Below are 21049 nucleotides of genomic sequence, written 5' to 3'. Positions count from 1 at the left end.
AAGTTTCCAATTGTCCATTTTCAGCATCTACTTGGCAAGTCCATTCCAAAAATACCCATATTGTTAGGGTTATCGAGAATATTGGTCAACCGGAAGTCGCCATCTTGGATATCGAAAATGTTCCAATTGTCCATTTTCAGTATCTACTTGTCAAGTCCGTTCCAAAAATACCCTTATTGTTAGGGTTATCGAGAATATTGCTCAACCGGAAGTCGCTATCTTGGATTTCAAAACGGTTCCAATTGTCTATTTTCAGTATCTACTTGTCAAGCCCGTTCCAAAAATACCCATATTGTTAGGGTTATCGAGAATATTGCTCAACCGGAAGTCGCCATCTTGGATTTCAAAACGGTTTCAATTGTCCATTTTCAGCATCTACTTATCAAGCCCGTTCCAAAAATACCCATATTGTTAGGGTTATCGAGAATATTGCTCAACCGGAAGTCGCCATCTTGGATTTCGAAAATGTTCCAATTGTCCATTTTCAGTATCTACTTGTCAAGCCCGTTCCAAAAATACCCATATTGTCAGAGTTATCGAGAATATTGCTCAACCAACGAATATTAACCTTCCCTAGGTGTTAATTTTTTGTTACGAATAAGGTGTTAGCGGGTCATATTGACCCCGATTTCGAACTTAGTTTCAAGGCACATTTTCAGCCAAATCTACATGAACTTGTACCCAAATTGTTTGTTGAAGTTTCAGTTTTCAGTTTCTGGTGAATATTACTGTTTTTGACCAGGTTGGCCAGTGGGAATCGGTGCCGAATGGGGTCATGTTTGGCATAAAAAGATGTATGCAGAACCGTCATCATAAATCACCGGTTTATTGACAGAATACTAATAATAAATGCAAACAAAACAAAAATTGAGATTGTATATATTAAATTTGTACATGATACGACCGATCTGGGATGTTCCGGATTACAATTCCAATGCCGATTCCGGCAGTATAATAGTATTTCATATACTATTGAACAAGCGACAAAGTGATCAATCATTGAAACTGATCCCAAAGTTTTGTAATATTCTTGAAAACTTACATAAAATCCCATCTAAAATGATAATGATACTCTGATTCAAATACTTACTTCTACGTGAAAATTATTCGAAGATCCGGAACATCCGTAAAACTGGCTAATTCATAAATCTAGTCCTAGAACTCAAAAGTTTTTTCGAAAATATTGGCATCAATTCGTTGTTATTACTGGAAAATCGACCCTATTGGCCACATAATAACTCTCCGGAGATCTGGAACATCCGTGGAACTTTTCCCTAGAGATCTGAGATATTTTCGAAGACATATAAGGGTATATCATTGGCATAAATTCGTTCTTGTGACTGCGACAGGAACCCGTTGATCTATCGGATGATCCGGCGAAGAATAGGCCAGTTTACAAATTTGGTTCCCAGACATGGTAGCTTTCGCAAAGTACTTTTCAAGGTTTTGTGGAATTCATTCATTTTTGTGTCTGTGACATGAACTCGTATTGACTCGTCCTTCAATAACAGTTTGGGAGTATCAGTCTGGCAACACAGGTCACGTTGCATCCGCGTACAATCAAGAGTAAATTTTCGAAATGTTCGTTCTATTATTGTAAACAAAGATTCAACTATCAATTCAAGGAAAATAATAACACTTACAGGTAGACTAACACCACAATAATAAGGAGAAACGACGCGTCGTCAAGATGGTGATGTTAGTTTGCGCGGAAGTGGCATGTTTCGAAATGTTTACTTATTTTACAGTTCGTTTTTACGCGATGCCGTAAAAATGAAAAATTGCGTTCGAATTGTTGTTTGCGACAGAGAATTCGTGTTTTTGAAGAAAAAATCCTAGCAATGTAAAACTAGGAAAGATGGATTCTGTGTTTACAGAAAGAGTCACGTACATAGTGATGGGGACCGTCAAGCGACTATAGTGTAAATATATAAACAAAGAAAAGGATTCTCGTGATTTGCACCAATTTTCTTGCCCTGAACATAATTACGCGAATTTCATATTATCAAATCAAACAAGTTGGAAATTGTAGTTGTGTAGCGGTATTTTAGATAAGCCTGAAGCCTTATGAATGCTCAGTGTGTAGGGAATCGTTTCAGAGTTATACATTGTAAGTATTTTAAAATTTATGATAGAAGACAGATAGAATATGATACAATCACCGATTTAACTTCACTGTCTTTACCACCAGTCGTAAACTATGGTTTCAATCGTGATTTTAATCTGCTAACTAACTGTTATTTTCATGAGCAAGCTAGTTTTACGACAAATTAGCGATTGAAGGCATAATTTACAACAGAAAGAAAGTTGATCGAATTACGAAATCAAACATTCCATATGTATGATATTTCAAAACATATATTATAAAGAAGGGGAGGTTATGAACATTTAGAGCCATAGTATTCGAGTAGGAGTAAGGATGTGAAATATACAGATAGGAAAACTAGAATAGACTAACAGGCTTATATCATACGGACTAATTTTTTTTTGCTGGTAGGAAGTATTTGTCGAAATGGACTACGGATCCTCAAACGACGAGGAAGTTTTGACGGATTCTGAAGACGATTTCGGATCGCCATCAGATTCAGATGAGGATGTAGATGATGTTGAAGATCCGTTGTTTACATCAAAGGACGGAATTTGCTGGGAGAAGGCTCCAATTCAAAATAAGATTACTGGACGAAAACCGTTCGTATGAAATTATGAAAACACAACCTGGGGTCACTCGATATACTACCTCACGAATTGATGATGAGATTTCAGCATTTAAGCTTAGCATGCATGAAGATATCATAGAATCTTTGATTTTACACACGAATGAGAAGGGGATAGAAAAATTGGGTGACAAATGGAAAGCGATTGATAAAACGGAATTCGATGCCTTCCTTGGAATCTTGATTTATTCAGCAGTATTCAAATCTCACAAAGAATCGTTAGATACTTTGTGGCATGATACATATGGCCGCCCTATTTTTCGCGCGACCATGTCCGCCCAGCGTTTCAAAACAATTTTTCGAATGCTGAGGCCTGATGACAAGAACATAAGGTCAAAAGAAAAAGGTTTCGCTGTAAAACAAATGTGGGAAGCGTGGAACTACAGACAGGCTTTACTTTTGAATCCTGCAGAAGGGATAACAGTTGATGAACAACTGGTACCATTTCGAGGTCGTGTATTCTGCCGACAATATATGCCGAATAAGCCAGCAAAGTATGGGATCAAATTTTTTAATAGTTGTTGTTCGGAAACCGCATTTGTCCTCAAATCACAGATATATTTAGGAAAAGCTGCTACTGGAGTAAGGGAAATCAACCAAGGGCAAAGAGTAACGCAGGATCTAGTATTGGGGGCTGAATATGATGGTATATGCGTAACAGTGGATAACTTCTTTGCATCATACGACTTGGGTACTTCTCTTCTGCAGCATAATCTAACGATGGTAGGAACATTGCGGAGAAACAAAAAGTGTATTCCACCAGCTCTTCTCCAAATCAAAAACGGAGAGGTGTACTCATCACTATTCGCTTATCACGCTAATACCATGTTAGTCTCATACATACCCAAGAAAGGTAAAAATGTTATCATGATGAGCACAAAACACAGAGTTTCGAACATTGTTGAAGGACCACAAAAAAACCGGAAATTATAGAATATTACAACTCCACAAAAGGAGCTGTCGACACAGTTGACCGACGCATTGCTGCATATTCTGTCAAGCGCGCCACGAGGAATTGGATGACTGTCAATATATGCAACGTTGTGGATTTGAGCATCAATAATTCTTTCGTACTTTTTGATCTGATCAATATTGGATGGTGCAACCAAAAGATTAAAAAAAGAATTTTCATGGAAAAACTCGGAGCTAAACTTGTTTCAGCAGAAATTCAACGAAGAGAACGAATGCCACGTTCACCAGCTGCCGTACAGGCTATACACATTCTTCGATCCAATATAAGTCCAGGAGTACCAACCACTTCAATTTCCACAAATCAAAAGGAGTCAAAAGCGAAGCGAGCTCGATGCTATTTTTGTACGAAGTCCAATTTGAAGTATTCGACGCAGTGCCAAAAATGCAAAACGGTTATTTGCAAAACACATTCCGAAATCCGGTGTGTAAACTGTACGTTGAAGTAGTTTTTATGTTCATGAATATGAATTAGTTTTTTTCTCTCTTTCTATTTGTTACTGTTCACCAAAAATAATGTTAGAAATTGATTTGAACTTATTCGCTTACAAATTAGCAGTTTCAGCCCATAAACATTCAACACGATAAAAAAGGCAACTTCGTTATTTTATTCAAGATGCTTCCCTGTCTATACAAATTGTCCATAATCACAATACCAATTCACTGAAACCAGCATTTGTGCTTGAAATACAGGAAGTATATATCTGTAACAAGTTATCATCAATTGCAAAGAGAATTCTAGATATATTTTACTAAAAAACTGCGAAGTTTCAGAACCAATTTCAAATGTTGAGTAAATATTGTTCCTAAGTTTTTAGATGAACACTATGATACTAATTGGGTTCTTGTATTACCGCAAGCACAAATAGGCACATTGAGACTTCTACAAATACAACTACAAATACTTACAAAGCTTATCAATTGTCCAGCTTTACGGATATGCTGGATGTTCCAGGAAGATTCGACATAGCCAATACGGTACAAAGTCAAGTCACAAGTAAGAACTCTAATGATACTTCAAAAAACTGCAAAGATATTTTTCAAGAATGCTGATAAAAGTACTTTCTAAAAAATCACCGAGCTATAGGTCCCAGTACATATATGCATTGGCCCGATCTCCAGCACCAAGCATATGATCTGACCCGTTTTACGGATATTCCGGAAAGTTTCCACGAAACCAACAGGGTCTTTGTTCCGGTCACAAATACGATTTCTTTGCAATAATAATTATGAAAGAAACACTTTTGGGAAAACCACAGACTTCGAGAGTCGATTCCGGATCTTCCGAAAGGTTACTATGTTACCAATAGGGTCCCTATCTTAGTCACAAGTACAAATTTCTGCGAATGATATACACTGAAATCTCCATTCACGAACCAAACCGGGGGTTCGTAAATCGAATTAGTTCGTAAAAAAAGTGTTCGCTTTTGGGATTTGGTTGGTAAAAAATATGTTCGTTATTTGGGATTTAGTTCGTAAAAACATCGCTTCACCTTCCTTGCAAAATTCGTTTTGTCAAAGCAGTTCACAAAGTTTCAATAATTATTATGTATGAGTATTTTTGGAACGGGTTTGACGAGTAGATGATGGAAATGGATGTTTGGAACCATTTTGAAATCCAATATGGCGACTTCCCGTTGAGCAATATTCTTGTTAATCCTTTCAATATGTTCCAAACATCCATTTTCATCATGTACTCGTCAACCCCGTTCCGAAAATACCCATATTGCGGAGGTTATAGAGAATTCATCTATACCGGAAGTCGCCATTTTGGATTTCAAAATGACATACGACATCGATTTCCGTTATATACTCGTTAACCCCATTTCGAAAGTACCCAACTTTTATTAGTAATTGTTAGCTAAAAATAAATCAAACTGTTTACGGCTTCATACTGCACTGTACGTACACAATTTTTTTTTTTACGAACCTGGTTCGTAAAAAAAGATTTCGTTATTTCGAATTTAGTTCGTAAAAACAGTTACGTAAAAAAAGAGTTCGTAAATGGAGGTTTCAGTGTACCCTTATATGTTATACCTCAGAGCCCTAGGACAAGGTTCGTGAAGAACATGTGTAGGTCATAAATACGAACTCATTCAAATGAGAATTCGAGAAACACTAATAACAAAACACCTAAGACCTAAGGTTCTAAGACCAATTTTATAAATGGACCAGTTCAGCAAATGTTCCGAATCTTCTGAAAGGTCACTATCTGAACAATAGTCAATTTTGCACTCGGAAGTACGAATTTATGCCAATGCAATGTGAACAAATGTTTTCGAAAAAACTTCAGAATTCTAGATTCATAAATTAGCCAGTTTTACGGATGTTCCGGATCTTCCGAATAATTTTCACGTATAATCCAGAGTAAGTATTTGAATCAGAGTATCACTATCATTTTAGATGGAATTTTATATAAGTTTTCAAGAATATTACAAAACTTTGGGATCAGTTTCAATGATTGATCACTTTGTCGCTTGTTCAATAGTATATGAAATACTATTATACTGCCGGAATCGGCATCGGAATTGTAATCCGGAACATCCCAGATCGGTCGTATCATGTACAAATTTAATATATACATACTCATTTTTGTTTTATTTGCATTTATTATTAGTATTCTGATTTATGATGACGGTTCTGCATACATCTTTTTATGTCAAACATGACCCCATTCGGCACCGATTCCCACTGGCCAACCTGGTCAAACACAGTAATATTCACCAGAAACTGAAAATTGAAACTTCAACAAACAATTTGGGTACAAGTTCATGTAGATTTGGCTGAAAATGTGCCTTAAAACTAAGTTCGAAATCGGGGTCAATATGACCCGCTAACACCTTATTCGTAACTTTTTTTGTACAGCCCTTCAGGAATGCCCGACAATTTTGAACTCAATTGAAAATCGGTGCGCTCCATGAAAGAGGAAAAGTCAAGAAATTCCAAACTGCTAGGTGCAAAACTAAAAAAGCATTTTGAAAGTTCATTTTGGGTCATATTGACCCCAACACCTGGGGAAGGTTAATAAGAATGTGAAGCAAACTTTTTTTGCGAACTAAATCCCAAATAACGAACACTTTTTTTAAGAACTAATTCAATTTACGAACCCCCGGTTTGGTTCGTAAATGGAGGTTTCAGTGTACTTAATGTAATTGACACGGAGGCCGTGATTTGTTTTCTGCTAAAAGTCATGAGATTACATTTTTTTAACATTTGATTCCCGTAAACATTTACAACAACATGTATAAAAGATTTGTGTTTCATTGCGAAAAACATCATAGTCATTATTACTTCTAATTTCTAAAAATAGCTTCATATCATCCGCATATATGAGAATTTTAATGTTTTTTTTAAATATGAGAGATGTCGTTGACATATAAAATGAAAAGAAGAGGTCCTAAGTGTGAACCTTGAGGAACCCCCAAAGTAACTTTAATTTGTATTTGTATTTGCATTTGCATTTGCATTTGCATTTGTATTTGCAATTGCATTTGCATTTGCATTTGTATTTGCATTTGCATTTGCATTTGCATTTGCATTTGTATTTGCATTTGCATTTGCATTTGCATTTGCATTTGCATTTGCATTTGCATTTGCATTTGCATTTGCATTTGCATTTGCATTTGCATTTGCATTTGCATTTGCATTTGCATTTGCATTTGCATTTGCATTTGCATTTGCATTTGCATTTGCATTTGCATTAGCATTTGCATTTGCATTTGCATTTGCATTTGCATTTGCATTTGCATTTGCATTTGCATTTGCATTTGCATTTGCATTTGCATTTGCATTTGCATTTGCATTTGCATTTGCATTTGCATTTGCATTTGCATTTGCATTTGCATTTGCATTTGCATTTGCATTTGCATTTGCATTTGCATTTGCATTTGCATTTGCATTTGCATTTGCATTTGCATTTGCATTTGCATTTGCATTTGCATTTGCATTTGCATTTGCATTTGCATTTGCATTTGCATTTGCATTTGCATTTGCATTTGCATTTGCATTTGCATTTGCATTTGCATTTGCATTTGCATTTGCATTTGCATTTGCATTTGCATTTGCATTTGCATTTGCATTTGCATTTGCATTTGCATTTGCATTTGCATTTGCATTTGCATTTGCATTTGCATTTGCATTTGCATTTGCATTTGCATTTGCATTTGCATTTGCATTTGCATTTGCATTTGCATTTGCATTTGCATTTGCATTTGCATTTGCATTTGCATTTGCATTTGCATTTGCATTTGCATTTGCATTTGCATTTGCATTTGCATTTGCATTTGCATTTGCATTTGCATTTGCATTTGCATTTGCATTTGCATTTGCATTTGCATTTGCATTTGCATTTGCATTTGCATTTGCATTTGCATTTGCATTTGCATTTGCATTTGCATTTGCATTTGCATTTGCATTTGCATTTGCATTTGCATTTGCATTTGCATTTGCATTTGCATTTGCATTTGCATTTGCATTTGCATTTGCATTTGCATTTGCATTTGCATTTGCATTTGCATTTGCATTTGCATTTGCATTTGCATTTGCATTTGCATTTGCATTTGCATTTGCATTTGCATTTGCATTTGCATTTGCATTTGCATTTGCATTTGCATTTGCATTTGCATTTGCATTTGCATTTGCATTTGCATTTGCATTTGCATTTGCATTTGCATTTGCATTTGCATTTGCATTTGCATTTGCATTTGCATTTGCATTTGCATTTGCATTTGCATTAGCATTTGCATTTGCATTTGCATTTGCATTTGCAGTTGCAGTTGCAGTTGCAGTTGCATTTGCATTTGCATTTGCGTTTGCATTTGCATTTGCATTTGCAATTGCATTTGTATTTGCATTTGTATTTAAAATTTGTGTTCATCTGACACTAAGTCTTAATGAACTAAACTAAAAATAATTAACCTAATGTAACAGCAAACGGTGACGAAATTGTGATGAATTATAATTGAGGTTAAAGTGCTCGGCAAGCTCGTTGAAGCGACGAATCATCGCTAAAATATTGGTGTTTCGCATTTCGATGTGTAGTAATGTCCGAGGGCGAAGAACACGGGTTGGGGCGTAGAGGTTGAGTTGTCCAAGAAGATCGGGAACATCATACTCAGCCAACAGAAGCTTTGATATGAAAATGGCCTGCGAAGTATGTCTACGTTCTTGCAAAGTATGTAGTCCTAATAGTCTGCAACGGTTCTCATATGGTGGCAGGTTCAACGGATCATTCCAAGGCAATTGACGTAAAGCATATCGTATAAATTTGCGCTGGTCAGCTTCAATCCTTTCACTCCACGTTGCCTGATAAGGGCACCAGACGATGCTTGCAAATTCCAACTGCGAGCGCACCAGTGAGCAAAGCCTTGAAACACAGAGGATCCCGGAATTCGCTAGAAATTTTGAACATAAAACCTAAAAGTCGATTTGATTTGTCGATGGTCGCTGACAGGTGATTGGTATAAGTTAGCCTTTCATCTAGAATAACACCTAGATCTTTTACATGGTCAACGCGTTGCTGCTGAGTTCCGGCAATGTTGTAGTTAAAATTAAGCATGTATCTTGTACGATGAAAACTGATGACAAAACATTTCGTAACACAAAGGATCAACATGTTTCTTTGACACCAATTGTAAAATGTATCAATGAGACACTGTAACTCACGGCAATCGGCTTCATTCCTTATCACAAGAAATATCTTCAAGTCATCGGCGAAAAACAGTTTCCCTCCACGCATTAGAACAAAGACCGCATCATTCACGAATAATGAAAATAGTAATGGACCTAGTGTACTACCTTGGGGAACTCCGGAATTATTTCAAAAAGGTTCAGACACGTTGTCACCAATTTGCACGACGCACTCGCGGTGAACAAGATAGGATCGAAGCCAGTGGCAGAAACTCGAGGAACATCCTAGTTTATCAAGCTTTGTAAGCAGTATCTCATGGTTAACTGTGTCGAAAGCGGCCTTAAGATCTGTGTAGACCGTGTCCACCTGGAGTTTCCTGGATATGTTTTCAATGCAAAACGATGTGAACCTAACTAAATTCGTCTCAACCGATCGACCAGGGAAGAATCCATGCTGACAAGGGCTTATGTAATATTTACTAGCACAAAACAGCACCTCGTTGATAAGCGCTTCGAAGATTTTCGACTCAACTCTCAGCGAAGTGATTCCCCGGTAGTTCACGATGTTGCTTTTGTCATTTTTCTTGTGAACCGGAAACATAACTGAAAACTTGCAATCATCGGGAAATTTTTGCTGCTGAAGCGACACATTGAAAAGGTGCGTCAGTGGGATCGCTAAGATATCGGAACATTTTTTCAGAACAGCAGACGGCATAGCACTTTGCCCTGGAGCATAAGACGATTTTGTTTTCCGTATTGCAGAGAGAACCGATTGTACTGAAATAGTGAATACATCCATATCCACTACACCAATGGGAACATCACGGGTCGCGTTTTCGAGCTCGATGGCAGATGGCACATCAGTCGTGAAGACACTTGAAAAGTAGCTGGCAAATAGGGAGCATTTTTCCGCCGTTGTAGTCGCTACTTCGCCATTGTAGACCATCCTAGACGGAAGACCCGTTTCCTTTCTCTTCGTTTTAACAAAAGTCCAGAATCCCTTCGGATTTCGTCGTAAGTTTTGTTGGATGCGGTTCACATATCCTTTGTACAGCAATTTATTGTAACAGCGGTACTCATTACTGGCGAGTGCGAAAAAGCGCTTGAGAATAGGGCATCGACGATTTGTGTAAGCACGTAGGGCTTTGGCACGGGTGCGTTTCAGATTCCGAAGCATGGCGTTAGACCATGAAGGCGTCTTGGGAGGTTGATATTCTGGCACGGATTTTTCAACACAGTCAATGAGTAATCGGTTATAGAGATCGACTGCAGCATTTACATCAACTTGATCAAGTAGTACACTCCAGTTAATCAGCGATAGGGTGCGACGTAGTGCTGCTAAATCAGTTTTACGAAAATTACGACGATTCACAGCTAAATCTTCTTCATATTGTGGTGAACTAATGATGGAAATGGATATTTCTAATGCGTGATGATAGTTATCCAAAGGAACGATAACACTGGAAGCTTCACTCACAGAACACTCAGGCAAAGCATTCTCGCTGACGAACACAAGGTCAAGAAAACGGGATTGATGGTTTAAAATCGTGCTTACTTGATTTAGTCCGTGAACAGCCATCCCGTCCAGAAGTAAGCGGCCGGCAGGATTTGTTGTCGAGGATAACGGGTTAGGGTAAGCGTATCCACGTCCAGAAGAAACCCACATCAGTCCTGGTTGGTTGAAATCACCAAGAACTATTATCACATCGTTTGCATCTGCCTGAGAAGAAGCGTGTTCTATAGAGTCGAGATGGAGCTGCGTAATAGTGCAGTCAAGTCGCTTTTCAGGAGGAATGTAAACAGCTCCAATAAAGTAGCTCTTCGTCTGCGTATTAATCTTCGTCCAAACAACTTCAATGCTTGATGAACTATCCACACCAAATTCACAGGAGGCTAGTGCGGAAGAAACAGCGATCAAAACTCCCCCGCCGCGACCATGAGCACTGTTATATGCGCTTCGATCCGCACGATAAACCGCATTAGAATCCCCGAAGAGCTGCATCGATGTAATACCAATTTATTTATTTATTACATCTTCGATATATATATATATATATATATATATATATATATATATATATATATATATATATATATATATATATATATATATATATATATATATATATATATATATATATATATATATATATATATATATATATATATATATATATATATATATATATATATATATATATATATATATATATATCGTACAGATTACACTTAATTCTATTGCTAGTGTCAATGTTAAAAATTTCTAATTGCTAACTTATAATTAGATTTAGTGGTATGGAAGTCATAAACTAAAACAGTTTCGTTGAATCTGCTACAACACCTGTCTAGCGGATTGTTCTGGCCATATGCTGTGCGGTGCCTGGGAATCCACAGAAGCGGACGATTCCTTATATCACGAGGGGGAACAAATAAATGAATCCTTGAGAGAATGTCGGGACAATCAATATTGTTCGACAACATATCGAAAATGAACATTCTTTGCAAGAACGTGCGGCGAGACTCCAGCGTTGGCAAATCTAGATCATCAAGCCAAGTTTCCGTCAGAACATAAATATCGTAGTCGCCGTCAAGAGCAGCCGACATGCTGAAGGGGCGTGATGTACCCGATGGCATGCTAGAAACCAAAAGGTTTTCAGGGAGCGGATCGTCATTTAAAGCAAAATACTCGCCTGAGAAGGGAGTTCGGAAGACCCCCTCACGACCTCCGAACGCAGGGCCGGGACGACTGAGCTGGTCGCTGGCTGGTAGCACGACTGCATCGGAGCGCTCGGGGGCTTCCGTAATACGGTATAACAGGCGTCCCGGTGATGGCAGCGCAGCGTGAATTTGTTTGTGCAGTCTCGGCGATGGCGGCGACATTATTCTTCGTTCAAACAACGGCAAATTGTTGGAACGAGTTGTACCCGATGGCACGCTAGAAACCAAAAGGTTTTCAGGGAGCGGATCGTCATTTAAAGCAAAATACTCGCCTGAGAAGGGAGTTCGGAAGACCCCCTCACGACCTCCGAACGCAGGGCCGGGACGACTGAGTTGGTCGCTGGCTGGTAGCACGACTGCGTCGGAGCGCTCGGGGGCTTCCGTAGTACGGTATAACAGGCGTTCCGGTGATGGCAGCGCAGCGTGAATTTGTTTGTGCAGTCTCGGCGATGGCGGCGAAATTATTCTTCGTTCAAACAACGGAAAATTGTCAGAACGAGTTGTACCCAGTGACATGCGTCCCGATGGTGGTTGAATTATTCCGTCATAGCTGATTGAACTGATGATGGTGAAGCAGGCTGATGAGTATCGGCCTGAACTGGCGACTGATCTGGCTGCGGATAGAGGGGTGTCCAAAAATTTCCAGCTGATACGGTGCGATTGCTCTTGAATTCGCGGAAAAGAATTCCTTCGGGCCATGTTGAAGCAGATAGGGCTCGCACCTTGAGCTCAGGTTTGATTCCAACTTTAAACGAGATGAAATTCTTTGTTTTTACGTCACGATCCTTTGCAACAAGTCTAACGACTTCCACGTCATCGGTGATAAGACGTTGTTTCGCCAGAATGGAAATTTGGTCAACAGAAACATCGCGTGCAATACGTGATAGGTAAAGCCAAAACTTTGGTGTACGATCAGCTACTGTTATCGTGCCAAGAGATGGTGAAACAGGCATACCAGTACCACGTAATAGAGATGAGACATCAGATTTAGCCCCATCTTTATTCGGGAAAAGACGGCGAGCTTTGTTACGACTGGCTTCGGCAAATGGACGTTGAGTAGTTTTCGGTGTCAACGAATTAGAATTTGTAAGGTCCGTAAAATTCGAACGAATCTCCAACTTCAACTCAGATAGTATTTCACCCTTAAGTTGTTCGACAATTTGGTTGTGTTCACCTAACACCACTTCCTGTCCAACCTCATAGGCAGCTCTTACAACTTGTCGATGACGCTTATCGGACATCAGATTAGTGCAGGATTTGCATAGCCAAAATATCTGCTTATTATTTAATACATCGTCAAAGCAGTTTTCGGCAATCCCGCTGCATCTGGGTTGAAAAGTAGCATTGCAAAATCCACGGCAGGAGATGTGCGTTCCCGCAATATCATTTGCACACGAGTGGCACAGCAGCGTATTCATTTTCATTCAATCACACCCCACACCACGCAAAGCCGAACTGTTGTGATTGCACGATTCTACGAACAATGCCGCTCCACAAGCTACTGCTGTCTCGTAAATGAGCGGGTTGATAGGGCAGCAATAAAATTGATTTACACGGTAAATTAAATTGCTTCTTAACGGATAACACTATCTTCGATTGGCCTTCGTCACCTCACGGGATCGTAACAAAAACAAAAAAGAATATGGGAGCGTTGTTTACTCAACTGATGGAAACGAACTTGTACAAAATTAATTGTATCAGATTTTCATGTCATAGAATTTTACTATTTGCTGGCGATCTGTTAAATACGACTTAATCCAATTGAGGAATCTCATCTCGATTCCTAATTTTTCAAGTTTGAAAATTAACATGGGAATGCCCAGTTTATCGAAAGCTTTGCTGAAGTCAGTGTAAAGTGCTTCTATATGATTTCTTTTATCCATGGCATTTAACGAGCAATCAACAAATTCTAAAAGGTTTGTACTAGTTGAACGGCCTTTAAAAAACCCATGTTGTGAATTTGGTATTTTATGTTTGACTTGGTTGAAAATGTTTTTATTTATGATGGATTCGAAAAGTTTGGGAAAGCAAGACAGAATGGCAATTCCACAATAATTGCGAATATCAGATTTTTTACTCGATTTATAAATATTTATAAAACAATTTTTTTCCAATCTTTTGGGAAAATATCAGATTCTAGTGACTTATTGAACAGCCAGAATAAAGGTGAGGTGAACTCAGTTGCTAAATTCTTTATAAAAGCAGAATTCCATCAGGTCCTGACCCTTTAGTGGCATCTAGATCATTGAGACCAGACAGGATATCTTGAACATTAATGTGACTGACACAAACATCCAGTGATGTACAAAATAGGGTTTTTATAATTTTGGGAAAAAAACCCAAGGTTTTTTCCCGGTTAAAACGGTTTTTCGCGGGAAGATTGGGTTTTTTGCATTTTTTGATGTTTTGGTAATTGAACATTGTATTGTTATCCAAACCTTTTTATTTTATTTATGAGCATTATTGTCATAAAGTTTTGCATGTATATGAATTCTGAATGGTTTTCCTCGATTGAGTCATTGTTATAGCGGTGATCCAACATTTTTTTACAAATATTGTGGTTAAATAAGTGATAAAACTTTTCAATGTTTGGGCTAAGTCGATTGTGCTTCTTACTGTGAATCCACCTAAACGAACTAAACATTTTTTTACTGTTGCTGATGTAGCTGATAACGAAAAAATTCGGATTGTGATTTGTGAGAGTTCTTATTACGGTGCATACTAATGACGAATGTCAAGGCCACTCGCATTCTGCATATGACTCACTTTTCACCGAACTAAATAGATATTTTCTAAATTTTGTGTGAATACCTACCTCACCTAAAAGTATAGCAACCCCTAAAATTAGTAACAAGCAGAATAAAAGTAGTTTGGGCATCACACGATTATTCTAATTTTCACTTGTCAGAGTAACAATGACTATTGTTCCCAGTATTATATGAAACCAGTTGGAATATGGAATGGACCGAAATTAAAGTCGCAGGAACAGAAAATGCTTCGTAAAACCCGTATTAAATATATTAGAATGTGAAAATTGAATTTGAACTTCAAGTTTCAAAATTGGACAGGAGCTTTTCGATTATGTCCTACAGAATAAAAACCGTAAAAAAGCATATCCGGTTTCCGCAAAGGACTTTTCTTCATCCAACTTTCAATCTTGAATGTAACGTTGTACGGAATTTCCTCTGAGCGAATTATACTGGAGGTTCATCCTTGCCGACTTTTTCGGGTGAGAATATTCTAAACGATTGTCATGCTCAAGGATCTCTGTCCGATTTTTACGCTTGATGTTTATATTCGTTTTTTACATGCTAAGATATCTGGAGTGGATTCTACAAAGTATGTTTTATCCTTGCGACTTTTATTTTCGGTCTCTCAAAAGTAAATGCATGACTCTTTAACCCTCCGGAAGTCGCGCTTATACCCACTGAATGAGCAGCCGCTGGTGCCCTAAGACGATTTCGCTAGATTTTCAGAGCAGCGTGCACTCAGTGCACTAGAGCGACTGCCGAAAGGATAAAAAAAATTAAATGAACATTATACATTCGATAAAACGAAAAAACCCATATTTCGTCCGGGTTAAAATGATTTGGGAAAAAACCTGGTTAAAACCCAAAAATAAAAACCTGGGAAGATGGAATTTTTCCCATCGGTACATCACTGCCAACATCCCTTGAATGGTTAGGAAAATGAGAAAAATATTCAAAGTCACGATCATTGTCTGAATAGTTGGAATAAGTTTCTTGAAAAAATGTTGCGCGGAGATTACAAATATCTTTTGAAGTTTCACCCTCGTTCCCATCTAAAGACATTTTTTATGGGAAGTTGCATGAATTCAACTTAGTTTTGATGTAATAAAAAAGTTTTTTGGGCATGACATGATCTTATTTTCAGTTTTTGCATTATATACAGTTAGTGCCGAAGAAATAGCCAAAGTTAGATGGTCACGAATGCTGAGGTATTTTTCCAAATTATCCTGATTATTGTGTTTCATGTAAATTCTGTGAGGTTTTTGCTTCCGATTTTTCAAATTAATAATTTCCTTATTGAACCAAACTGGATTTTTGGATGCATGATTTCGTCGTTTTTTCGTGAGTGGAACTTCCTCCTGTATTAATTGCCATAAAATATTATAAGAGATCTCCACTGCACATTCAATGTTCTCTTGATTCTTTAAAAGGGACTGCCAAGTAGCACTGCTTAATTTAAATTTAATATTTTCATAATTTGCTTTTCTATAATCGAAGACGTCCTCGAAGTCACAATCAATGGAATTATGATTCTTGTGCACAAAAATAGAGAATTCTATTGCTGTGTGAATCGTTTCATTTTTCCATAAGGAGAATGAGATTTTTTTATTATTTATTAAGGCTTTAACCTCGAGGGTCATTCGCCATTTTGAAAATAATATACATTTCATAAATACAAATACTTGTTAAATTCAAAATAGATAAAAAATAAACCACTGAATATCATTTCTGTCGACTATCCTGGGCGTACTGCTTCCCGCGTCTTGTGTTTATTTTCTTTCTTGGTGGTGAGCGATGGTCGGGTGTACCCTCTGCCGCTTGCTGATAATTCTGTCTGCCTTCCCCCTCGCTCGTGTTTGTGTCCATATCGTCATCGCTAGATTGGCTCTGGTGGTCACTGTTACCTTTTTGGTGCTTTTTGTGTTTTCGAGTTACGTTGATATAGCCGTCTTCGCTCTTGTTAATTTCTTCCCTGCGAACGTTAACTGATGGCTTTGAGATGCCGTGGAATATTGTTTGTTCTGCATTCATTTTTAGGCCGGCTGTCTTTTGTGTATCAGAAGATGTTGAAGGCTGTTTGGTAGTGGTGGTTGCAGATGAGTTTGCTTTAGTTTTGGCGCATGGCTTACCGTAGTGTGCCGTCTGATTACAGAACTGACACGTAGGCGTCTGCCCTGGATATGTGCATAGGGTTCTTTGTATGTAGTTAACACCTTGGGATGATTTGCCCTCGAAAGTCAAGTAAGACGGTATAGGTTGGTACAACCGCATTCGCACCACCCGAACACCGTTGAGTATGCCAGGGAAAAAGTTTCTCCAAGTATCGGTTGTGACGGATTCCACTTCTCCATACCACGGAAACGCTCTTAATTGCATAGCAACCAAATTTTTAGTCGAATTTCTGAAATGGATTAGTTAAAATTTGGTACAGCTAAACGATTGTTGATTTTTCTAAACTGTCATTTTTGTTTTCGTTTCAATAAGATAGTGGCTGAAATAACTAAAATATTTAGTTGAAAATATGATGCTGGCAGTTAGCTTGGACGCACACCATCGAAATCAGCCCATTGAATGGGTTGTAACAACTAATGTTATTGCTGGTTTTGGGTTTGGTGCGAGTTGAAAATGAAAACTGAATTCGTTGTTTCAATTAATTGTTTTGTTAATTTGGTTTCTATCCCGTTGTTGATTTAAAGGTGATTGGGTGTTGAAATGATAATCGATTTGGTTGTTTTAACTATGTTTTTATTGATTCAATATGTGCTATAGACGTGTTGCAACAACTAATGGTATTTTTGATTGATGAATTAAATTTATATGAAATTAACAACCAATATTATTCTTTCAATGCGATTTGCTGAATCATTACCAGTGATCAGTACTCGGATCATAAATAGAATTGTATATAGTTTCTCTGTAAATACTTAACACTAGTCCTAAGTCTAAATTACGCTACAACCTAAATTTAATTCCCTAAACATTATATATTTTAAGCCTACGGCTAAACTTAACTACCTAACTAAACTCAATCTTAAATCTGAACCCTAATGTATAACAGTTACAGTTTGATCACTAACCTAAAACACTAAACTCACCTAGTCTTTTTGATCTCTGATAAGGGAGATATCGAAAGAGAGAAGAACCGATAATTACCAAATTTTACCTATCATGGGTAGTAGCAAATATATCCCCGGAGTGTTCACACACAAATCTGTTTTCGTGCTCCAGAATATGCATTGAAGTGTTTTAATACACCCAACTTCGAATTCCATTGCATAAACCGCGATTTGACTATCCAATCGGGCAAGCGAATACGTTGGATTTAATCGACCAAATCGCAACAAGTTTGCTGAACAAGCTTGTGGATTCAGAAATCCTTTTGGCAGTGCATATTACTAGAGATACTTTCCTATGCCTTCGGTAAGGAAGGTGGGAAGTTAAGTGTGAAACCGGCGCGAAAGACTTCTCCAGTGGTTTTTGGTGCCGTTCTGGAAGAACGGAATGAAACACCTGCGATACCGGCAAATACAGCATCCACTTCTCGATCAACCAGTATTACACAGCATTGCTGTTTAGATTGAATGTGGTTTACATTCACGAACCTGATAACTAATTCATTCCGTTGTGACAAACGAATATCCCCAAGGTTAAAAAACCTCCATAATCGAAGCAAGAATCAAAATTCGCTGTAATACATAAAGCAGAATGTCGACAAGCGAAAAGATAATGTGGATAATCAAGTCTTTTCCAGCTAATTAAAAGTTAGTTACAAACACAGTTATAAACTCGAAGGTAATTAATTGTATATCGCTGTACATTGAGCATTTCGACACGCATTGAAGACAAAGAGTAAAATACAAATTTGTTGTCAAATAAACAAACAACCCGTAACTTTTCAACATTCTCATGAATTTTTGAACTCTGAAGCAATTCTTTCAAGCATCATATACTTGCCTTAACATTACTACTGTCTTGAATACGCACTAGTTTTTTTGTTCAGGTTATTTTGCTAAAGTTAATTTTCAACTTTCTACAAGAATATCAGCATCCAAAGATACAAATACCAAAAAATTATGGTATAGAGAAAAATTCATCAGAGAGCAAAAAACTTTTGGAAAGTATTTGCACCACAGGTGACGAATTACCGTCAACGGATGTTGTTTTTATAGAAAGGATGTAAGGATGCAAGTACATCCAAACTTCGGATCTATAAAGAAATACATTATTGATTTAATGCAGGTACTGAAAATACGCTTCAAATTAACTAACCTTCGAAGAATTCACGATGAAATAATATTTTCTTGACCTGAGCGAACGCTAAAATGTGTTTTTTTTTAATACATAAAAAGTGAGTTAAAAAATAACAAGTGTGGTTTTGTACGCCATGAGGAATCAATCAGTGCGCCGATTACATGTCTTACCTCTTCAGCGTCAAGGATCCAAAAGCCGCGAATAATGGCGGTTTGCTGCTTTCTCGGCGGATGTCGCTGAGTGTCGACTCAATTATGTCGACGCCAAACAGTGTACATGCGGCTTAATAATTGGGTTGCTGCTACACTATCTTATGCGGAAATTAGACACCACACATCTCCCCTCTTCTTTAAAAAAAGGTTCAGGGGGTGCAAAAAACGAAAACGTTACTGTTCCACAAATACGTTTTATTCGCTTATAGTATTCAAGTTATCACGACCACCTCTACATCTTCTTTCTTATAGCAAATACAAATACGTTGTGTTTATATTTGCTTATAGGTATGTTTAAATTATAGTACACTAGAATCACTTTATATAAGCCTTTTTTATATCCGTTGAAAAAGAAAAGGCATTGAAATATTCCGTGATCAAACCAAACCAAATTCCTTTCACTTGACTCTGTATCTGTGGTTAAACGAGAAGAAATCTTAATTATAGAGTTCGTGTCTTCCGGTGACGACATGAATAAATGTTTCCATCTTTCTTACTATCCTTGGTGCATGCTTAACTCCAACACATGATTATAGCACAGCCCTATCAGTCGCACCCAGTTTATAAACTGGCAGCCCAGTGAGTTATTTGACGTCTAGAATACCAACACAGTGGCAATGTGTGTAGACAACATGCATATAACGCGATGTTAACAATTCGCCATCTGATTTAACCTCATTTGGCCAAAATTTCACCCGATTTAACCCCAATCTCGCACTAACGCAACGGCACATGAATTAGTCCATAAGCGAAGGTGGCAAGCAAAACGAACGATGAGACAGGGATGCCAAGTGTTTTTTCAAAAAATCTGTAATAATTTTTTAAAAAGTCTGGAATTGTCTGGATGACCTAAATTCTTTAGGAAATGGTGCATTCCTCACCGATGAGTTATATTTGTTACATTTTACTAACGAAACATGTTTGTATATTAGTAAATATAAAGGCTTACTAAAAATTCGGTGATTGCACTGCTATTCTGGAAATGTCAAATGCTTGATTTTCAGCATAGAGCACATTGATTAAATTTGAATCTCAGAGTTTACAAAATCTTGGACTGCTGGAACTTCTAGCTGATATAATTCGGCAGAACATTTGTTGACTTTCAGCGAAAAAACTGTCGTATGTTGTGTTTCCAGCTTTCTCAAAAATTGTCTTATGAATCAAGGAAGAGTTCTTGAAACTTATTTTTATATTTTTCAAATTGTCTGGATAAATCTGTGCAAATTCCCTGAAATCTGGATCAGACAAACATAAATCTGTATGTCTGGATGAGGCTTGAAAATCTGGAAGAATCCTGATAAATCTGGAAGGTTGGCACCTCTGCGATGAGATGACAATTTATTTTTTTGTGTACTGTTGTCATCAGATTGCGGCAGAAGCTAACGTAACTTGTTATTCGTCTATTAAATTTAATTAAAAAGGATATGTGTGTCGCAGTTAGCCACCGAGCAGTTATTCTACAAATGTATTGCTTTAAAGACAAATTGGAAGCGGAGCTAAGGATAAGCATACAAGTGATATGCTGGATTAGGTAATGATTTTTGTTTGATGTTAATTTCTTTTCTCATTTTAGTATCTAAGTTCTAAAAAGAGTTCGAAAAGTTTGTTTCGGGGAATTAAAAGAATATTACGTTTGTGAAATTTTATTGCTGGATTAATTTCGAATTTAGTTCATTGCTATGGGCTGCACATAATCATTCAGATACAAGGGGGTTTTCTTTTCGCGAGTCTTCCGTTGAGTAACATCCGTCGACTTCGTAGCATGGTCATCGTGCTTCTCAGCAATTGGTGATTTCTCTTTTCACCA

At 37.6% G+C, this 21049-nt stretch overlaps 2 protein-coding genes across 2 annotated transcripts in view; both read right to left on the bottom strand.

The window, feature by feature from the left end:
* The window catches only part of LOC131689528 (uncharacterized), a 164477-nt gene that overhangs the window by 71350 nt on the left and 72078 nt on the right, over positions 1-21049 (bottom strand). The gene's annotated exons all lie outside the window — the stretch shown is intronic.
* On the bottom strand, positions 12566-13270 carry LOC131687812 (uncharacterized). Its single transcript, XM_058971903.1, has one exon. The coding sequence runs from the start codon at positions 13268-13270 to the stop codon at positions 12566-12568; it is 705 nt and encodes a 234-aa protein (XP_058827886.1).

The sequence above is a fragment of the Topomyia yanbarensis genome, chromosome 3 (genome assembly GCF_030247195.1).
Source record: "Topomyia yanbarensis strain Yona2022 chromosome 3, ASM3024719v1, whole genome shotgun sequence".
NCBI classification, from domain to species: domain Eukaryota; kingdom Metazoa; phylum Arthropoda; class Insecta; order Diptera; family Culicidae; genus Topomyia; species Topomyia yanbarensis.
Note: the sequence above shows the minus strand (reverse complement) of the source record. Positions and strands in the feature narration are given on the sequence as shown.